The sequence below is a fragment of the Rhinoraja longicauda genome, chromosome 14 (assembly GCF_053455715.1).
Source record: "Rhinoraja longicauda isolate Sanriku21f chromosome 14, sRhiLon1.1, whole genome shotgun sequence".
Classification (NCBI taxonomy): domain Eukaryota; kingdom Metazoa; phylum Chordata; class Chondrichthyes; order Rajiformes; family Arhynchobatidae; genus Rhinoraja; species Rhinoraja longicauda.
This window is the reverse complement of record NC_135966.1, coordinates 7431801-7446993: the sequence shown is the minus strand read 5'-3', so window position 1 is coordinate 7446993 and position 15193 is coordinate 7431801. Positions and strand designations below refer to the sequence as shown.

Here is a 15193-nt window from a genome sequence, read left to right as displayed (position 1 = left end):
CGTCACCCATCCCTTTTCTCCAGTGATGCTGCCTGACCTACTGAGTTACTCCAGCACTTTGTGTCTATCTTTGCCTAACCACATCATCAGTCCCTTCAATTTAAGAACACAGATTCCATATGTTCACAAGACAGAATGGAAGCAAGGTCAAATCAATGAATTTCTCAATGAAGAAGAGTCCCGACCTAAAACGTCACCTATCCATGCTCTCCAGACATGCTGCCTGATCCGTCGTTATTCTAGCACTTTGTGTCAAGTTCAAATCAATATCGGTGAAGGGTCTGAGGAAGGGTCTTGACCCGAGGCGTCGCCTATTCCTTCTCTCCAGGGATGCTGCCTGTCCCGCTGAGTTGCTCCAGCATTTTGTGTCTATCAGTGATATCCAATGAAGTTTTAAAAGTGTGGTAATACCATGGCTGAACTTGTTTAAATTTCCATTTAATTAACATTTAATCTGTTTTACAAATTCATCCAAATATTTCGCAAATTAACATGGTCTACATATTTTTGCACAATGTTAATTATACAAGAGTAATGAGGACTGAAAATAGTGCTTTCTTTATGACAAGCTCCAAATGGTTATTTTACTTGCGGCCAAAGAGATTTTAGTTTCTATATTCACCTCTGTAACTTTCAAAAACCCTGAAAAATCAGCCACCACATTCCCATGTGTGAGTTTGGCACCTTTAGGATTTCCTGAAAAGAAACATATATCGTCAAACCAATCATAATTCACAAAATAGAAAGCAACTAAAATAAAGTGAAAAATAAAGTGAAAGAGGAAAATTGATGTCGAGGCCTGATGTTTTCATGCACCAAATGGCCACCGACAATGATGTAAAGTTGTAATGAAAACTTTGCCTAGCCATTTAATCTTGTTACTGTTTTTGTGGGTATCTGCTAAGTACATAAATTGAGCATTGCCTTCTAAAAAAAATTCTGCAGGCATGCCAATATTGATCTCCCAACCATAACTCCTGGCTCTGAGAAAGCAATAAGATTCAAACATATTTGTGGGACTGGCACACTATAGAAGTCTGCAAGGGTAAGGTTTCAGCTTGCCTTTCCCTGAGGGAAGGACATTACCAAATCAAATGGGTTGTTATTAACAAATCAGTAGTTTCATGGTTACCATCACCAATATCAGTTCATTAGTTAGATATTATTCATTATCATGAACACAAATTCACATAAAAGACAGGTCTGAAGAACAGCCTAAACCAGAAACATCTATCCATGTTCTCCAGAGATGCTGCTTGAACGTACTCCAGCAAGGTGTACATTTGAGTATGAACCAGCATCTGCAGATCTTTGTTTCTACGTGAATTTAAATTCCCCAGCTCAAGTGGTAGATTTGAACTCATCATCCCAGCCTCTGGCTACAAGCCCACTAACATAATCATTACTCTACCATACTTGGAGCAGGGACCATTCCAAAAAGTAGCGGGATTGAGAAAGACTATAAGTTATTTTTCCTCTGTATCTATAGACATATGCATACATATGTTTCCAGCTATGGAACTGAGGCACAGTGGTGCAGAATTGCTGCTTTACTCGGGAGTACCAGAGACCCCGGGTTCAATCCTGACAACAGGTGCTGTCTGTATGGACATGTATGTATTGTACATTCTCCCTGTGACTGCGCGTTTTTCCCCCCAGGTGCTCCGGTTTCCTCCCACGCTCCAAAGAAGCACATGTCTGTAAGTTAATTGGCTTGTGAAAAAAAAAATTTGTAAATTGTTCCTAGTGACTAGGTGTACAGTGTGATCGCTGGTCGGCGTGGTCTTGGTGAGCCGAAGGGCCTGTTTCCACATGGTCTCTCTAAAGTCAGGCCTAAAGACTGATCAGCTTCCCTGCTGGGATGTGCATAGGCTGGGAGAAAAGACCCAAGTTCACAACAGTGCTCAAATCAACAGATAATTCTAAGCAGTACATACCCGTTGTCCCACTTGTGAAACAGACAATCGATAGATCTTCAGGTCGGGGAGGCTGAGTGCGAAAAGAAACAGCAATGAAGGAACTCAGGGAAGCTGCAGGTAATGGAGGAAACCAATGTGTGCTGAAGACCACAAAACAATACTTTGTGCGCATCAATGCCGATAGCTAGAGGATCATTTCAAGTCGCTGTTTCCCAAATTACCAACATGTTTTTGGAATGTTCCAAAGAAACTGAGATTGTTGCTTGACTCACCACAGGAGTTTGCCTGTTAATTTTTCCAAGATTCTGAAAGCAAGAAGAGAAGAAAGTAAATCAGAGTAAAAAAATGGACATGGATTATGACTGCTAATTTTTGATGGGGTGGTTTTACAAGGAAAGCTCTCCAATCAGTAATTAACTTCCAAGTTAGGGCAACTGCAGAAAGTGTCATTTTATTCTGGGACCTTTCATTGATAAAATACCGCCGAGTATAAACTTGTTGGGCATTAGAATGATTTGCAAAGGATTTGTGTCTCCATGGAAATAATACCATGAAGGAACTACAGATGCTGGAATTTTGAGCAAAACAATTTTGAGCTGGAGGAACTCAACAGACCAGCTGTGGAGGGGATGGACAGGTGATGTTTCCAGTCAGAATCCTTCTTCAGAAGAACCCAAAAGTTTGTCCAGTACTATTTCCATAATCTGTTTCAAAATAGTTTAAGCTAAGATTCTTTTGTTGACTGGATTTTTTTTTAAAAATCAACTTTTGTATCCAGTGTTAACATCACGTACCCACTGGTTTAAAATAAAACAGACTAACCCAAACTCTATCCTTGCCTCAATGTTAAGAAATCACACCTGTCAACCTTGTAATGGCTATGTTCATGTGAATTATAACAAAACTTTGTGCAGTTTTGTGTTGAGCTATCAACCCAAATCATTTGTGAAGTTGTTCACACTAGATATCACTTTCTAACAATTTACAAGACAATTTTTAAAAATCACTGGCTGTATATGGACTGTCACGATTTTAAAAATTCAATAGTGAGCCATAAACTGTGACAAAGAGCAACTTCCAGAGCTCCTATCTGAAATGGTTTAGGTTTATTATTGTCACGTGTACCAAGCTAGATGCTTTGTTTTGTGTTATCAAATCAAATCAGATAATACTATACATGAATACAATCAAGCCAAACTCAAGTACAATAGGTAGAGAGAAAAAAAGATACAGAGTGCAGAATACAATTTCTCAGCATTGTAGCGTAACAGTTCCAGAGACAAAGACCACTGCCTGCAATGAGTTGGGTCGGAGAATTGGACTGTACCCTGGTTTATGTTAAGACCATTCAGAAGCCTGATAACAGAGGAAAAGAAGCTATTCCAGAGTCTGGTGGTGAGCACTTTCAAGCTTCTGTACCTTCTGCCCGACGGGAGTGGGGGAAAAGGAGGAGAAAGGTCTTTGATTACGTTAGCCTCTGAGATGATGCCGAGGCTAAGACATTCAGAGTGACAGTGCCCTTCAACTCACTGGCAGAGCAGACCAGTTACACAACCCTGACAATATGACCTTTGAAAAGCGCGGTGGCGTTTGTCTGAGCAATCGATGAGAGTATTCAGCTCCCTGCATTTATTCAAGGATTAGACTTTGAGGTGTTATTTTTCTTCCCTTTCTCCCTTGTCACCCTCGGAATATTCACTCTACCTTTGGTCATCCGTTGTTGCTCTGCCTAATGCAGTATACATGGCAAAACCACTGCTGGAGCAAGGTACAAGGGTAATGGCTGCAGATATGACTTTACAAACTTGAACTTAGCTCATGTGTGTGTAGTCTGGCGTGCTGACCTCTACCGCACCGAGGCCAAAAAAAATCCGGGCCTCATGTGAACATAGATCAGTATGGCACAGGAACAGCCCCTTCGGCCCACAACATCTGTGCCGAACATGATGCCAAGATAAACTAATGTTGTCTGCCTGCACATGATCCATATCCCTCCATTCCCTGCATCTCCATATGTCTATCCAAAAGCCCCTCAAAAGCCAGCAGTAGAGTTGCTGCCTCACATTGCCAGAGACCCGGGTTTGATCCTGACTACAGCTGCTGGCTGTACGGAGTTTGTTCATTCTCTTTGTGACCGCATGGGTTTTCCCTGGGTGCTCCGGTTACCTCCCACACTCCAAAGGCATGCAGGTTTGTGGGTTGATTGGCTTTGGTAAATTGCCCCTAGTGTGTGTAGGGTGCAAAACTAGTGTACCGATGATCGATGACCGACTCAATGGGACAAAGGGCCTGTTTCTATGCTATATCTCTACACAAAAGTACTTAGATCATTTAAGTTGAACCGTTTAGACACATACCTCTACCTCCTGAAGAGCCAGTATCTCCACACCGCAGTTCGTTCCCATCTCAACCAAGTCCAACTCAAATGGGTCCATTAGGATAACTATCTTCAAGCCTGGTGTGTCCTTTTTCTCCACGTTCTTCAAAAGAATTTTTGCCTTTCCCACTTTGTCACAGATAACTGTTGATATCTCAGCTTAAAAAGAAGGGTGTGCATTAGTGGTGCATGATGCCAGGCAAGGACTAGATTTTGTACTAGCAAGTTTTAGAAAATCGCTCTTCACTCCCAGTCACATCCCAAGGGAAGCACATTTGTCAGTCAAGATAACGTATTTCCAACTATTTTTTACATCATGCATTTGAAAGGGTGCTTTTTGGGAGAGACAACTTTGTAACATTGTATTGTTAAAAGATAGCCATTTCAGATGTCACTTACATCAAAATGTCACTATACACAAAATGCAGGAATAACCCAGCGAGCATCTCTGGAAAAAAAGAATAGGTGATGTTTTCAGTTAAAACCCTTCTTCATATGTATGGGCCTGCGCCTTGGAAGAATGTGGAGGTTTTGCTGTCAAATTGTGCATTTGTATTTGTGGTATGATGTATGGTGAACACATCAGCTGCAAAGGGGTGTCCAGGGAGGGTAGGTGAGGGTTATTTTTGTTGTTATATATAAAAAACAAAATGGAGGGGAATGTAATGCATTACGTCTTTCGTATTGTATCTTTCCTTCAATAAAAATAAATATATATTTTTTAAAAACCCTTCTTCAGACTCTCGACATGAAACATCGGATATTCCTTTTCTCCAGAGATGCAGCCTAGCCCGCGGAGTTATTCCAGCATTTTGTGTCTATCTTCGGTGTAAACCAGCATCTGCAGTTCCGTCCTACACAAATTACATTGGGGTTTTAAATTAAATTTGGATTATTTTAACACAAGGATATTCTAAGCAACAAGATGGCATTTTGGGGGTCCATTTACTAAAAGGATGAATACATTTCTAGACATTCCTAGATTTCAAATACAGCCAACAATGCCATTTTGTTAGCTATTTATACACTATTTAAACCAGGCATTATCTTCATTAAATAATGAGGCCATAGCCTTTAGAATTTAATGAAAATATTTTTGGGACACTTTTTCCCAGTAGATAGTATAGGCGTGCATTGTTTTTGTCTTGATGATATCACTTGCAAGTGACATAATGCTATAATGTGTTTCACGGTGTCATGGGTAAGTGTCATTGAAAAATTCTTGCCAAACACGCTTTCATGCATCTTTTAAAATGGTGAAATAAAATGATTTTCATGTAGACTTCATCTCCTGAAGTCGGGAGAAAAATACAAGAAAAGAAATTGAAAATATTTTTTTTTCTGCTGACAAGCAATACATTAAAAAAAATCCAACTGTCTTGTGGACCTGTAAGTGTGAATAAATATGATTATCTTGAAGATTTGTTCTGGGAGAATTGCATTTAAATGGAGGACTTTGAAATAAAATTGTTCCTTGGCACAATTGAAAAATATTAGGATCAGCAGTTCATTTAGCTTAGTTTCGAGATACAGCGTGGAAACAGGCCCTTCAGCCCACCGGGACCACGCCAACCAGCGATCCCCGCATAGTAACACTATCCTACACCCACTAGGAACATTTGTTTATTTACCAAGCCAATTAACCAACAAACCTGTATATCTTTGGAATGTGGGAGGAAACCGAAGATCTCGGAGAAAACCCACACAGGTCACGGGGAGAATGTACAAACTCCATGCAGAAGCACCTGGGTCTCCGGCGCTGCATTCATTGTAAGGCAGCAACACGACCGCTGCGCCACCGTGCCGCCCTAATTGTACTCCGAGTGTTGGTTTTGTGTTTAAATTTATTCCAATTATCTCAATGTTTCTTTTTCTTTTCTACTAGCTTTTGCTCCAAGTAGCAGAATGTCACAGATCAACACTAAAGTGATGAACAGAACATAGCACAAGAACTGGCCCTTCGGTCCACAATGTCCATGTCGAAGATGATGCCAAATTAAAGTAATCTCCTCTGCCTGCACATGATCCATATCCCTACATATCCAAAAGCCTCTTAATTGTCATTATCATACCTGCTTCCACCACCAAACATGGCAGCGCATTCCAAGCACCCACCACTCCTTGTAAAAACAACTTGCCCCACACAGCTCCATTGAACTTTACCCCATCTTAAGTGCTTGAGATTTCCACCCTGGGAAAAGGATAGACTGTCTACCCTATCTATACCCCTCATGACTTTATATCCTTCTGTCATCTTCCTTCAACCTCCAATGTTCCAGAGAATAACATCCTATCCCTGTCCCAGATCAATGCAAAGAATGAAATGATATCAATATAAAGACACCCTAAGAGTTAATTTAAAAAAACAGGATGAGTGGGAGGAATATACAAAATATTTGACAACTAACTGCTTAGAGAGGATACCCCTGTACTGGGGGGAGACAACATCGTTTGGTCCCAAAACCCAAGTTTCAACAAATGACATAATTCACGTGTTGTGACATTTGATAATTCAAAAGATATGAATAAATATCAAGTAATTTATATTTCCATGAAGCCATTTTTGTTCCAATTAGGGAAAGAGTATGCACACTTCCAGACTTGTTATATACTGTAATTCCTTCTGTAAAACAGGCAACAATGTATAGTTTCTTCATGATTTACAATGGATTGGAATATTACAGATATGTGAATTTATTTTCCAAAACAGTTTTTCCAAAGCAATCTGTTCGAGGTAATAAATGTAAGTATTGAGCATTTATTTTAATTGCATCAGTAGAATACTGTTTTGCAATTGTATGGTTTTACAATATAAAGCTACTAGTTTTCCTATGAAATGTTTACTGCAGAGTTTGCAGGGAATTTGAAACTTAGAAGATCATTATTTTTAACCCTTGAAGTCAAGGATCCTTTGATTTCACCTTTTTTTGGCATTTAAGTTCAGTAAACAAGGTATAGTTTTGAGAAGTGTGTTCTTATTACCTGTGTTAATAATGTAGCGAATGGCTTCAGCTCCAAGTGTGTCATAAAGTGGCACTATCACCATGGAGTAGGTATAACATGCCAGCTCGGTAATAATCCACTGGTGAGAAGTTGTAATTACAAAAATACAAAAAATAAACACTAAAAAGGAACAAAACCTCATGCACACAAACAAACAGCAAAATAAGTTTTGTTTTTAAACTTGCTGCAGCTATCTCTCACCTCAGGCCTGTTTTGTGCAAAGACTCCTATGAACTGGTCAGGTGACGGCCTGCAGTTTTTCTGGAGCAGCCCCGATCCCAAATCCATGGCTCTGTTGGCAACCTGGAGGAAAATGGTATTGCTTTCGTCATACCGTACACAGAGCAAAGAAACCCAACGAAACAGTGCCGCCCTTTTTATCAAATGGCAATTTTTCATCTAATGAGATTTCCCAATATAATTGATGTCATCTCCGTACGTACATTTGTTTTAGTGTTATAGTCATGCAGAAGATAGACGCAAAGTGCTGCAGTAACTCAGCGGGCCAGGCAGCATCTCTGGAGAAAATGGATAGGTGACATTTCGGGTCCTGCCACTTCCTCAGACACGTTTTCCCAACCCGAGACATTACCCATCCATTTTCTCCAGAGATGCAGAGGTACTCCAGCATTTTATGTCTATCTTTGGTATAAAGCAGCATTTGCAGTTCCTTGTTATTACAGTCACACAGCATGGAAACAGATCCAAGAGCAATAAGTTCATGACAATCTTCAATACATCATTTACGCTGTTCACATCCTTCAGCCCACAATGTCTGTGCCAAATATGATACCAGGTTACATTAATCTCCTCTGCCTGTTTGCAATCCATATCCCTCCATTCTCTGCACATCCACATGTCTATCTAACAGCTTCTTACATGTCATTATTACATCTGGCTCCACCACCCCTGGCAGTGTGTTCCAGGCACCCACCATCTTCTATGTAAAAACAAACAACTTGCCCCACACATCTCATTGAAACTATGTCCCTCTCACTTTAAAGTTATGCCTCTCGTCCTTGACATTTTCACCCTGGGTAAAAGATTCTGACTGTCTACCCTATCTCATAAATTATATATACTCTGTCAGGTTTCCCAACAACCTCCAACATTCGAGAATAACATCCCAAATCTGTTCCACATCAATGGAAAAAAAAATAGATTGATATCAATAAACACCCAAAAGCAAGAATTTAAGGCAACGTACAGAATATACAAAATATCTAGCGGTTACACAATAAATGTAATGGCACTGGGATGGTGTTGTAGAACAGAGACACCAAAGAGGATCAGGTGCATAGAGCCAGGAAAGTGGCAACACCTTGTCAGAATGGTGAAAAAGGCATTTGGCTTTGTTGCATTTCATTGATCAGGGCATTGAGTACAAGAGTTGGGATGTCATGTTACAGCTGTATAGAAGTTGATAAAGCCACATTTGGAGCACTGGGTACAGTTCTGGTCATCCTATTGTAGGGAGGATGTTAATAAACTGGAAAGGTTCAAAATGTTTTGAGATGTTGTCAGGTCGATGTTTGGGGGAGATAAGGAGAGGCTGGGTCTTTTTTCCCCCCCCCAGAGCATTGGAGGTCAATGGGTGAATTTAAGTGTACATAAAATCATGAGGGGAAAAGGTGAATAGCCACAGTCCTTGCTCCAGGGAAGGGGAGTCGGAAACTACAAGGCAACTAGTCTGATGAATCTTTGCTGCACCTTTGGCAGATATATCCCTTGTTTTTGAGGTGAAATCTCACCAAGCCCCCATATAAATGGACGGTGTAAATCAAGGAATTGCACGATTCAACAACAAAAAAATCGAGAAATTATCAGATTTAGTACAAGTTGCCAATGAGTGAAATGACAAAATATCTCTCAGAAGACTCCTTCAAATATTTTCTCACCTCATTATAGGAAAGCCATTGATAGGGGCTTTTAGGTTTTCGAAACCCTAAACAAGGACCATCACCTAAACAGTGAAGGAGCAGTGTAATTATTTAATACATCAAAATACAAACAGAGCTTCTGTGATGAGCCTAATGGCAAATACGATCATAAAATGTCACACAAAGGAGCAGAAGGTATAAAAACATTATAAAAATGTTCTTTTTAAACAAATAAACCATGACACCAAGTTGAGTGGATGCAAAGTTAGACACAAAATGATGGAGCAATTCAGCGGGTCAGGAGATAAAGGTGATGTTTCGGGTCGGAACCCTTCTTCAGACTGAAAGCAAAGGGGAGGGAACTGGAGGTTCCAGAACAAATCAGGGTCAGCAACAGATGACCATCGAAGGGTGGAGCCCCTATTGGCCCCACAGCTGTTTGGGAAAGTGGTGATAACAAAGGGATACAAGGATGCAAACAGTGGAACTGGTAGGATGACTAGAGCAGGGGAAGGAGGAAAGCAGGGGGTACTTGAAATTAGAGAAATCAACATTGACTTGAGCTTGTTTGGGCATTACATTCACTGGATACATTTCAGTATGGTGACCAAAGTGATCATCTCACGAGCGGCATGGTGGCGCAGCAGGAGAGTTGCTGCCTTACAGCGCCAGAGACCCGGGTTCCATCCCGACCACAAGTGCTGTCTGTACGGAGTTTGTACATGACCATGTGGGGTTTTTCTAAGATCTTCGGTTTCCTCCCACACTCCAACGACACACAGGCTTGTAGGTTAGGGGTGTGTGTGTGTGTGTGTGTGTGTGCAGGGATCACTGGTTGGTGTGGACTCGGTGGGCCAAAGGGCCTGCATCACAAAACTAAACTAAATTGGGCGAGTGTTTTAGTAAATATCGTGCTTCTTCCCACTGGAATAAGCAGAGTAGAGATCGGTCATTAGCAGCTGAAGTGAGTGAGCCCACAAGTGCAGGGAGTCACTGGCTGTCTCGACTGTGGGATGACACAGGTTAACATGGAGATGCAGCATAAATGGAGGGAATTTTATGTCAGCATTGTCTGGCTCGTGCTGGACTAATACTGCGTGATAAATGCCTAATAAGAGCATCTAGCAAGAGTCAGGTTTGTTGTCTGCAGCAATCCATTGTGCCTTGTACGTTGAGCCATTGAGTCATCTCGGGGAAAAGCAGGAAATAAAGGAACTCAAAGCAAAATTGGAAGTATTTGGAAAAATTGGAAAATAATCTGCTTATTCCAGTGGGAAGAAGCATGATATTTGCTAAAACATTCCCAAATGAGGTGATCTTTTCTACCATGCACTTTGGTCACCATACTGAAATCTACCCAGTTGACCAAGAGTAATTTTCCAGGAATGAAGTCTTGATGGTGTTAGATTCTTCTTCAGGGCCATTCTTTTGGACTACATATCTGAGGAAGAATGTGCCGGCCTTGGAAACGGTCCAGGAGGTGGTTTACGAGAATGACCAAGAAACCAAAAGCTGGCGATTCCAGGAAGGGAGTTTCTAACCGATTATGGGAGCAACTACACATACAGTTGGCATGGCATTTTGGCTTTCTCTTATAGCACAATCCAAGCTTTAATCTTAAATAACCAGAAATTTCACCAGGACTGAAATCTTCAATGCGACAATTTTGCTCAGAAGGTTCCATTGATCTTGTTTGAGGACAACACCCCAGCTTCCATTTGCATTTGTAGAAACCTCATGTATAAACCAAGAAATGTTTCATAATGCAGCAGGATTTTTTCCTTTTAAATATTCATTCCTCAAATAACATCAATGAATAAACCATACCAATAATCCAGTCATCATCTTATCACTATTTACGTGATCATTGTCAGTGTAATTTGGTGACTGCATTGATACACTTCAATTTTGTTTAAAAGTGAAACAGATGTAATTGGCGTAGGGGCCTGGAGAATTAGAGGCACAAAACATGAATATGCGCTTGGTTTTATCTACACCATGTTCGTAGAATCAGAGTCATACAGCACGGAAACAGATAATTCGGCCCAACTTGCCCATGCCGATAGAGACACCCCATCTACACTAGTCCCACCTGCCTGTTTTGTAACCCATATCACTCCAAACTTTTCCTCTGTGTATCTGTCCAAATATCCTTTAAATGTTGTGATAGTATCTGGCTCACGCACCTCCTCTGGTAGCTTGTTCCATAAACTCACCACCCTCAGTGCGAAAAAAAAATGCCCAAAGATAGATACAAAAAGCTGGAGTAACTCAGGTCAGACAGCATCTCTGAAGAAATGGAATAGGTGACGTTTCGGATCGAGACATTTCTTCAGAAATTGCCTGTCAGGTTCTTAAAAATCGTTCCCCTCTCACCTTAGACCTATGTCCTCTGGTTCTTGATTTCCCTACACTGGGTAAAACAAATGTTCCTGCAAACTAAATGTCCACATGTGCTCTCCAATTAGTTTAGTTAGACCACAGAGACCCATTTGATTTGATCTGTCTATCTGGTATGATTTTCCATTCTACTCAAGAGAAAAGGAACTGATGAAGCCCGACTATGCAAGTATTGTGGGAAGTGTGTGATCTTCACAAGAAGGTTAATCTTCCCTTATAAGGCAAACCATTGGGGGTGAGGATGACTCACTTCCTCTCCAGTTCTGGGGGTTGCAACAGTTAAGTCTGTCATGTGTACAGAGGTACAGCAAAAAGCTTTTGCGGCATCAAGGTGGGTGATCAGGTCAATGTGGGGACTGCACACTCCATCACAAATAAAGCAGGAGTTGCTTAGCAGGCTGGAAGCTCTTTGCCTCTTCCACCATTCTAACTTGTGCTCCACACATTACTGTTGAAGAGATTGGAGGTGTTCACTGGCATTCCGACTGCCCCTACCCTGTTTTATGCAGCCGTTGGCCAGGGATTCCCAGGAAATGGTGAGGAGGTCATGGATTTTCAAGCAGGCTTTGAGAACCAAGTGTCAAGAGAGAGTCAAGAGCGTTTTATTGTCATATGTACCAAAACAGAACAATGAAATTCTTACTTGCAGTAAACAGATATGGAATCTTGAAGATTATGAAATTGTGAAAATAATTTCAAAATTAAGAATTGCGAAAACATAAAACCCACAGATGTTGGAAATCCGAAATAAAAACAAAACAAATAAAATGTTCTGTCGTCAGGCAATGTCCATGGAAAGAGAAATGGAGGTATTGCTTCAGGTCAGATTGAAGTGTTTAATTAGCCCTCCTGGAAATCTCTTCTACATTAGAGTTCAGAGCACTGTCAGTGTTGGAAGGCCAGTTTCAAATTATACAATTGATTTGCCTCACTCGGTAGAGTTGGCAGAGTGCAACTAGAATTTTGATGCTGGGGATATTGGCCTGGAACATGTTCAATGACATTGGTTGGCTTATCCAGATGATTTGCAGATACTTCTTCAGTGCTTTGAGGTGCTTACTGCACATCGGAAGTCAATGTCTCTGGCGTATACAGTAATGTGTGGATCACATCTGTCCAGTGGACCAAGAGTAATTGGCCAGGATTGATGTTTTGATGGTGTTAGACTCTTCATCAGATGGCTAATGATGTACTGACATGGGGGAGGACATAGTGAATTTCATCCCTCAACACTGGTCTTCACTGAGCGGTGGTTTCCAAAGGTGGTGGGTATATGGAACGAGCCATCAGAGGTAGTTGACGTAGTAGCTAGAACAACATTTGGACGAGTACATGGATGGGAAAGGTTTAGATAGATATGGACCAAACACAGGTAGGTGAGACCAGTGTCGATGGGACATCTTGGTCAGCATATATAAGTTGGACCAAAGAGCCCATTTCCATGCTGAATGACTCTAGGACCCTATATGGAAAGTGGGAATCTTTATAGTCAGGATAGGTGTTGTTTGGAAGGGGGCAGGAAAGCCCTATTATGGATTAAAATAAAAATAAAGAATGGGTCTTCAACATGAAAAGTTAACTCTGCTTTTTTTTTCACCCACAGATGCTGTCTAACCTACTGAGTTTTTCCAGTATTTTCAGGTTTTATTTCTCCTTATGGATGCTTGGTGCAAGTCTTATTCTTTCACATCTTTGTAGAACAGATCAACAAAGATGTGACGTTCAGAGTCTGGTGTGCACATGTGCAAGTATTGCTCCATGACCTGGGTAGAGTGACCCTTGCTACCACCACTCCTGATCAATACCCCATTCATTTTGGAAATGAGTGGAGAGTCTGTGGGGAGTCTGTGATGAGAGTTATAATATTCTGGTGAGCAAGATTGAAAGGAGGATTGGAGCAATGACACGACCTTGCCTGACCCCACTCTGCACTGGGATACATTGTAGACCCTTCGGCCAAGATCAAAAGACCAGGAGCAGAATGAGGCTATTCAACCCTTCGAATCTGCTCAACCATTCAATCATGACTAATCTATTTTCTCCAGGCTTATCCCCATAACCTTGGACACTCTTACTAATCAAGAATCTATCAATCTCCGCTATAAAAATACCCAATGACTTGGCCACCACAGTCATCTGTGGCAAAGATTTCCACAGATGCACCTCTGGCTAAAGAAATTTCTCCTTATCTCCATTCTAAAGCAAAGAGTGGGGATAAATGGGTCCCTTTCGGAATGGCAGGCAGTGACCAGTGGGGTATCGCAAGGTTCGGTGCTGGGACCCCAGCTATTTACGATATACATTAATGACTTAGACGAAGGGATTAAAAGTACCATTAGCAAATTTGCAGATGATACTAAGTTGGGGGGTAGTGTGAATTGTGAGGAAGATGCAATAAGGCTGCAGGGTGACTTGGACAGGTTGTGTGAGTGGGCGGATACATGGCAGATGCAGTTTAATGTAGATAAGTGTGAGGTTATTCACTTTGGAAGTAAGAATAGAAAGGCAGATTATTATCTGAATGGTGTCAAGTTAGGAGGAGGGGGAGTTCAACGAGATCTGGGTGTCCTAGTGCATCAGTCAATGAAAGGAAGCATGCAGGTTCAGCAGGCAGTGAAGAAAGCCAATGGAATGTTGGCCTTCATAACAAGAGGAGTTGAGTATAGGAGCAAAGAGGTCCTTCTACAGTTGTACCGGGCCCTGGTGAGACCGCACCTGGAGAACTGTGTGCAGTTTTGGTCTCCAAATTTGAGGAAGGATATTCTTGCTATGGAGGGCGTGCAGCGTAGGTTCACTAGGTTAATTCCCGGAATGGCGGGACTGTCGTATGTTGAAAGGCTGGAGCGATTGGGCTTGTATACACTGGAATTTAGAAGGATGAGGGGGGATCTTATTGAAACATATAAGATAATTAGGGGATTGGACACATTAGAGGCAGATAACATGTTCCCAATGTTGGGGGAGTCCAGAACAAGGGGCCACAGTTTGAGAATAAGGGGTAGGCCATTTAGAACGGAGATGAGGAAGAACTTTTTCAGTCAGAGGGTGGTGAAGGTGTGGAATTCTCTGCCTCAGAAGGCAGTGGAGGCCAGTTCGTTGGATGCTTTCAAGAGAGAGCTGGATAGAGCTCTTAAGGATAGCGGAGTGAGGGGGTATGGGGAGAAGGCAGGAACGGGGTACTGATTGAGAGTGATCAGCCATGATCGCATTGAATGGCGGTGCTGGCTCGAAGGGCTGAATGGCCTACTCCTGCACCTATTGTCTATTGTCTATTGTCCTTTTATTGCGAGGCTGAGTCCTCTAGTCCTAGACTCTCAAAGTACTGGAAACATCCTCTCCACATCCATGTCATCTCACTGTAGTTGTAGAATGGAGACAAGTTTCAGAGGGCAGTCAAATGATTACACGCCAGGTCTAGTAAAGAGGAGTGTTGGGTGGGGAAAGGAAAAGCCCGCATGAAGCTCTTAAGAACATTAAGAACTTAATGACAGAGACAAAAAGAAAGTGTTGGATAAACTCAGTGGGTCAGGTTGCATCTGTGGTGGGTCTGACCACTCTGAAGAAAGGTCTCCACCTGAAATATTGTCAGTCCATTCCTTCCACAGATGCTGCCC

The 15193-nt window shown here is 41.6% G+C and overlaps 1 protein-coding gene across 4 annotated transcripts in view; it reads right to left on the bottom strand.

The window, feature by feature from the left end:
* Positions 1-15193, bottom strand: part of LOC144600023 (long-chain-fatty-acid--CoA ligase 6-like) — a 61104-nt gene that overhangs the window by 19679 nt on the left and 26232 nt on the right. For all 4 annotated transcript variants that reach the window (XR_013548068.1, XM_078411348.1, XM_078411347.1 and 1 more), the window contains exons 4-10: positions 9198-9262; positions 7501-7602; positions 7279-7378; positions 4277-4455; positions 2192-2224; positions 1938-1989; positions 623-696 (exon numbers count right to left, since the gene is read on the bottom strand). Coding sequence is in view for 3 of the 4 variants with exons in the window: in XM_078411348.1 (XP_078267474.1) it covers positions 623-696; positions 1938-1989; positions 2192-2224; positions 4277-4455; positions 7279-7378; positions 7501-7602; positions 9198-9262 (605 nt within the window). In the remaining variant the exon portion in view is untranslated. The remainder of the gene's footprint in view (positions 1-622; positions 697-1937; positions 1990-2191; positions 2225-4276; positions 4456-7278; positions 7379-7500; positions 7603-9197; positions 9263-15193) is intronic.